This window comes from Nymphaea colorata, chromosome 10 (assembly GCF_008831285.2).
Source record: "Nymphaea colorata isolate Beijing-Zhang1983 chromosome 10, ASM883128v2, whole genome shotgun sequence".
In the NCBI taxonomy this organism is placed as follows: Eukaryota; Viridiplantae; Streptophyta; class Magnoliopsida; order Nymphaeales; family Nymphaeaceae; genus Nymphaea; species Nymphaea colorata.
In genome coordinates, this window is record NC_045147.1 from 12,230,937 (window position 1) to 12,237,990 (window position 7,054).

The window sequence follows — 7,054 nt, forward strand, 5'->3', positions numbered from 1 at the left end:
CCCGATCTCAAGGACCCACCAGTCGGTCAGTGAGCTTGGCGGACGGTCTCCCTTTCGACCAGAGACAACGGTCCGAGCAATTGCGGTCTCCTCCTTCTCTTCTGCTAAAGCCGGTGGACGGAAACCCTCCCGACCAGCAACAGCGGTCCGGGCGATGCCACCAGATTTGGGGTCGACCACACGGTTCTCTTCGCCTTGAACGATCAAGAAAGGGAGGGATACAATGGAAGCAGACAAGCACAGATTTGGGGTTTGTTGGATTTGGTAGAGAAGGAGGCGGAGGAGGGTGTGAATAGGGGAATTTGTGTCGGCTGGCGCTGCTCTGGCAGAAGAAGATGAACGAACCTGCGGGTGACTGAGGAGGAGGCAGATAGAAAACAGCACACTTCTTGTGAAGGCAGAAAACAGCACACTCCCTCCTCGGTAAGGGCAGGAAACAACACGCTCCTCGGTGAAGGCCTCAGTAGCTTTCCCTTGTTCAAACACATAAACGAAGCATGAAACTACACGCTCCTCTGTGGACTCCCTTGTTACGCAGAAAACAGAGGATGTAGGAAGAGGAACAGGGGATGCAGCAGAGAGAGTGGCCAGAAACTGTTGGCAACGGTGTCAATGGATACTAAAAAAAAACATGGTGAAAGTCCTTCGGTGGAGACAACACCGAAAGAAAAAAAAAACGGTAATTACCAGCTCTTTGCAAGAAAGGCGTGGGAAAAGAGAGAAAAGAAAATGATGAGTGAGCCAAAAGAGATACTTCATTTCATATATAATGGGGTATTTATACAAGTTTACAGGTATGTATAGATCCCAAAAATCTTGGGATTGGAAGATCACAATCCTGTGATTTACAACAATAGAAGGAAAGATTATTATTTCTTTCCTGAAATTTAATTTGCTGATTTTCCTCTCTGATATTCAGGAAAAATTTTCTTGATTCTATCTTTTCCTAAAATCAGCCTTGCTGATTTTTCTTTCCAATACTTCTCTTCTTCAATCAATCTGCAAAAAACAACAACGAGAACACCTTTTCATCGCACGTGGGGAGGTCGACATACGAGACACAAAGAGTAAGCTTTTTCTTGTCTTTAACTTTCTAAAAGACCAAAGTTTTAACTCTATATATAGAACCTCCACCAGTCAACCGTATGGATTTGAATGAAGTCCTAAATATGCTATTCTCACCAACCTTCTTCCTAATGTTGTCTCAATAAAGCTTCATATATGGTTGGTTCCGTCTCAATAAAATAAAAATGCTTCTTCAGTATAGACTTCAATCCTCTCTTCTAAAAGTTAGAAATGGACTCTTCGTTATATGCATGCAAAATTAACTTAATTAGAATGAAAAACCACATACTGAAAATTCTAAAATTTCACAATCTAGACGTCCAAGAAAAGGGAATGCAAAGAAATTTCCTGATGATGAAGCATGATGGCAATGTCTCGTGGAACTTTGAAAGTAAACATAAAAGTCCAATTTAATTGTAAAGGGGTGCAAATATAGGTTACTTTACCGAGTGATGGAGGAATGATGTTAATATCTCATGCTTGGAACTTTGTGAAAAAAACATAAACATGTAATTTATTTTTTCACGTAATTGCATGTCAGTATGCCGTCCAATCTGTTTCCTTCAATGAAAACATCGACTGTACACGTTTATTTCGCTACAGCCAAATGATTAGATAAAATGGCTGAACGACTTACCCAAAGAAGACCAGATATTTTTTTCACCATTGATTCCTCCTAAGGGCCGTTTAAGTCGGTGTACTTTGAAGAATATTTAAAGGCATACTAAGATGATAACTTATAAAGTGGTGCTTTTCCTGCCGTTGAGAAACTATTGTCAAGTAGTGAACCCATAGACGGTAGTTATAAGTTGTCAAGTTTTTTCTTTATTGTTTGTTTAGGGAACGCGTTGTTTAGGGATAAAAACCCTAAGACAGTAAGTTCGAGTTGCGTACTCACCATTCGTGCATGCAACAAATATACACCAAAAGGGAGATTAAGGTATTTTTGAAAATTTTTACAAAGTAGTGGATATTTTAGACTTTTTTTTCACAAACCTTGTTCACCTTTACAAAAAATTTCTTTTTGTATTTTGGTAGAAACATTTTGGTAATTGCATATCCCTCTGCACTAAAAAATAGTGCACAGAGGTAGCGTATATAACCTGCTTTGCCAAGGCAATAACCTTATATCTTCAAGGCTCTGCCTTGTTCTTAAAGTTAGTTAGACCTGCAATTCATCCTTCAACTCTAGTGACATGCTTGCTACCGTTTCGACAAGAAAATCTTTTTTTACTCGTTATCAAATTTTGCAAGTTAGTGTCTTTCGCATTACAATCATATACAATTTTAAAGATATTTTTGAAGTTAGTTATGATAAACACTTTTATGAAATTATTTTGATTATTTGATTAGTTGATCAAAAGGTCTTAGGCATGCAATGGCAGAGCTAGGTGTGGACACAGGTTGAGCAGCTGGCTAGAGAGATTCACTCATTTTCAACCTTGAACTAGGACCAGTTATATAGGTAGGTAGCCTATGGACCCAGCCCCAATTAATCTCCCATGATAACATATCCATTCTTGGTTAACAAGCCTTTGCTCCCACTAGTAGTTTGCGAGAGGCCAAGCCACCTCTCATTCCCCTGTCGATAGGATTGAGGGCTGTTTTGCGACCTAGTTGATCCTATGATGTATTCATCAAGTGTCGTACATGCCACTATTTGCAGAACATAAGAGTAGCACCTGCAAGAATCAAATTAAGGACAAAGGTAGATGCAGGTAAGCGAAAACATGAACGTTAGTAAAATCACTTTCTTACTAAATTAACGCCATTTGCCACAATGCCACATTCATTTCTACTTGAGTTAACGGATAAGAAATCCAATCATCTACGTTAATCTGGACAATCTGGACTGAATCAGTTGATAGCGATCCAACTGGGAGGAACCAATTATGCAAGGACCAACAAATCAGTTTCAGTTCATTCATGGACTGGTTCCTGCGAACGGCGACATGGTCTCTTAAGTTTTCAAATGAACGAGTTGTCGTTGTTAGGTATGTCAAGACTTTGCCAGCGTATGAGATTCTCTTACTAGTGCAATAGTATGATATTCTGCTACAAAAACTAGTATGAGCTAAAAATGTCTTTCTTCCACCGTTTTGATCTTCATGTTCCATGAAACACCAACGAAAATCTAGAATGATTTTCCACCCGATCAAATAGTGAAAAAGTTATTGGCCATAAAAGTTTCTTCGTCCCCATTTAAACTTAGAGTAGTTTTTTCCGGAACAAGTTTCCATAAAGTCTTATTCCAGGCCATCAAGCGACCGTGGAGAAGGGAACGCTTTGAGAGGTATAGCTTTCTGCAGAGTTAAGCCAAACTTGGCTTTCACATCCAGTTGCTTGGGGCCCATCCCATGTGGGAGATTCCATGAAAATGAATGGAGAAGAGAAGCCAACATCAGATGAACCATGCGGACCCCTAAAGGGATGGCGGGGCAGTCCCTCCTTCCGGCGCCAAAAGGGATGAAATGAAAATCCTTTCCTTTGAAATTTACATCAGAATTTAGAAATCTCTCTGGTAAGAAGGATGTTGGATTTTCCCAGCTAGCGGGATCACGGCCGATGGCCCATGCATTGACAAGAACTTGAGTGTTCTTAGGGATGGTGAAGCCAGCTACCTCTGTAGTTACATCTGCTCTATGTGGAATGAGAAGAGGAACCGGCGGGTGCAACCGCAGGGTCTCCTTCACCAGTGCTTGTAAGTAAGGGAGGTGCTGGATGTCAGACTCCTTCACAAGACGTTCTGTGCCGATGGTCCGTTTCAGCTCAAGCTGTGCTGTGGACATCTTGTCTGGGTGTCGAAGCAGTTCAGTCATGGCCCATTCTATGGTGGTAGAAGTTGTGTCACTTCCAGCAATGAACAAGTCCTGATTTACCAAACAATGACCGCGTAATTAGGTCAAATACTTTGTGATTTAATAGTAGTGAAGAATAACAACAGAACGTAGCATGTGGTGCTGCTTTGACCTCGATACAATTTCAATTCCCAAAGGGAGTTGTCTGGCAAGAGTAACAGTAACAGCTTGTGACTCTTTCACGAAGCTGCATGCCCCAAAGATTATAGCTGGTTTTTAAAACAATTTACACAATTCTACAAAGTTGCCCTAAAGATTGTAACTGGTTTATTAAACAATGTATTATACCGTTCTATGAATATGTAACCTGCCTCAATCTTTATAGCAAATTTAAAGAATAGTAACTAGCTATTTTCAATGCCCAACCACTCCCAAAGAGTAGGATTAATAATGTTATCTTTGTCTGAAAAGTTGGGTGTTTGGTCCTTAAAAACGAAAATGTTCGATGTATGAAAGGACCATAAAGCCCACAGTTGAACTCATCATGAAGATGCCTTTTGTTTTCAGGTTAAATTTGAAAAAACAAAAAGCCAAGTGCTGCGGAGGAGGTCACTTATTCCTACGGTACATAGGGTCTACCAGTTTCATGAACTAGTATGGTTAATGATAAACTTGCCCTTATTTAGATTAAAAAAAAGTTGTGAAGGCAAAAAAGAAAATTGAAAAAAATGAAAAAAAGGACACTTCCTTTTCTATAATTTAAAAAATATCCCCTTTTCTTTTGGCTTATAATTGTTGTGTGCACCGGCCAGCCCTGACAACTCAAACTTCTTCGTAAATGGGCCCATGTTCTTGAGAAAGATGCAGAGGCGTCCCCTCATAAGTATCGTTGGTAAGGTCAGTACTATATCTTGTGGCTTTTTAGAAGGACCTTATATGTCTTAATTTTAGTTTCAAAAGGAAAGTTAGAGCCGTTTCCAAAGCAATTCCTCCTTTCCATACCATTCCACAACTCTTTGTAGTTGCAAAATGAATCACCAATTATACTCTCAAATTCTCCTGGTTAAGACCTTCCCCTCGATTCTCTCAGCTGCCACCACATACACCTGTCTGGTGCATTCAATGGCAGAGCCAACAAAAAAAAAAATCCGGAGATATACTTATTTACAGATTTTCATATATGAAAGGGCACTCACATATATATAATAAAACAGATCTTGAAGATGTTAATATAAAAATAAAAAAAAACATTGAGTGCATGCTGGCCTCATTTCTTTTTATTTTTACACAGTTAATTTTGTTTTTTTAAGTTTTTTCTTAGTTTGTTCTTTATTCTTTTCCTAAAATATAAAACATGAAGCTACATGTCATGCTACCATTATTTTTCAACGCCGTAACTTTATTTCAACCTTTACCTAAGCCATCTTTAAAAAAAAGGCAAAGGATTCTTTTGATATACATTCGGTCATCCTTTTTTGAACTGTGGTTATCAGGACGTACTTGTCAGAAGGAGGTAAAGGAAAGGATCATTTTGAAAATACCCATAGAAATTAACCTGGTCGACAGATGCAGGTAAAACAATATGCTTTCATATTGAAAATTTGAGATCATTCCCAGAATCGCTCGAACTCGGCATGAAATTTACTTGAAAAAATTTGTTAAACTATATGTGATTGGCTTATGATTCAGGCACTTGTAAGAAAATAATATACATGAAACAAAGAATAAAGAAGAATTGGGTTGAATAAAAGGGAGCTCACTGTTAACAAAGGCCTGATATTCTCCCTGGTGAACCCTGAGCTTGGCTCCCTGGTGAGTTCAACAAGCACTTCCAACAAATCACCATGCTTCTTCTTCTCCCCTCCTTTTGCAGCTGCATCCGACTCCATGCGCTTGTCGATCACTTGGTCAAACGCATCATACAACCGCTTTATAAGAGTTGTATTTCGACGCCGCAGACATTGAGGATCGGCCCACCTGAGCGCCGGGAAGAAGTCGGAAAGGTTTGGCTTTGCGTTGAGGTCTAAAATCTCCCACAACAAGTTCTTGAACCCTCCCGCCGACTCCGACTCGAGATCCACCACGTCCTTGGAAAAGATGGTGTTTGCCACCAAGTTCAGGGTGGTTCCAAACGCACACAAGCCGCTATCGACTGAATGACCGGCCGCACAGGCCTTGTGAACATGCCGGAGAAGGGCTTGAACCTTTTCTTGCCGGACGCCTGCTAATATGTCCAGTCTCTTGGGCGTGAACAGCTCCATGTTGCAGATCCTTCTCAGCTCTCTCCATCTTGTCCCGTTCTGACTAAACACCAGCGAGTGGTGGTGGTAGTCGAACACGGTGACAACGTCTCTGACGGTTCGGCCCGCAAACGCCTGGTCGTGCTTATGGAGCACCTGTTCGGCCATCTCAGCCGACGAGACCACCACGGTGGTGATGAAGCCGAGCTGCAGCGCCATGAGCGGACCATGCATCTCAGAGAGTCTAGCGAGAGACTCATTGGGCATGCTGCCGAGTTCAAAAAGGGACCCGACCACCGGAAAACCCACCGGACCCGGTGGGAGCTTACTGGTTTTCCGGAAACGGATCATATTTAAAATATACAGGAATGGCAGGAGAATAAAGAGCCACAAAACCAAATCGGTGCTTAGCTCAGCCATTTCTTTGGTTCTTCTCTCGCTTATTAATTAGATGTTCAAGCGGATATTTATAGCTTCTTGCATGTAACATATTTGCTACCTCCTTTTTTTCAAGTTGCTATCTTTATAAAACTTAAAAGTTTCTTCCCCCTTATTTACATAAAAGAATTATGGTTTTAGCCTTATAGTCTTCTTTCCTCTCTCAAAAGTTGGAAATTTACTTTTCGTTAGTGAACTAGATAAAATCTTATTAGAAAAAAATACCAACTATTTAAAATTTTTAAAATTTCATTAGTCACAAAAATTTATAAATGGCACATCTGTTAAGGGGATGAAAAATGGTTTGATTTCCCGATAATGAAGCGCGATGCTAATATATCACGTTTAAAACCTTGAAAGAAGAACAAAAATTAAATCCAGTTAACTTTGGATCTCCAACTACCCTGCACGTGGTTCTCTGCCGGTAGTTGGCATTTACAGATGTCAACCTTTTTTTTAATGAAGGAGAGCTGGGGAAAGAAAAATCTGTGTGTGATTCGATTCTAAAAAGAT

General features: G+C 40.2%; 1 protein-coding gene across 1 annotated transcript; it reads right to left on the bottom strand.

Annotated features, from left to right (window-relative positions):
* Positions 1 to 3,309: 3,309 nt before the first annotated feature.
* Positions 3,310 to 6,531, bottom strand: LOC116262982 (geraniol 8-hydroxylase-like). The gene is made up of 2 exons (XM_031642537.1): positions 5,624 to 6,531; positions 3,310 to 3,935 (listed from the first exon to the last, which is right to left on the bottom strand). Exons 1-2 carry the CDS (start codon positions 6,521 to 6,523, stop codon positions 3,312 to 3,314), a joined length of 1,524 nt encoding a protein of 507 aa, XP_031498397.1. The 5' UTR covers positions 6,524 to 6,531; the 3' UTR covers positions 3,310 to 3,311.
* Between the last annotated feature and the right edge of the window lie 523 nt (positions 6,532 to 7,054).

Bases quoted from the DNA above. Each gene is read 5' to 3' on its own strand.
- LOC116262982 (XM_031642537.1), bottom strand. From the start codon at position 6,523: ATGGCTGAGCTAAGCACCGATTTGGTTTTGTGGCTCTTTATTCTCCTG. The intron at 3,936-5,623 runs GTGAGCTCCCTT...TTGGTAAATCAG, and splicing joins ATATCAGGCCTTTGTTAACA to GACTTGTTCATTGCTGGAAG.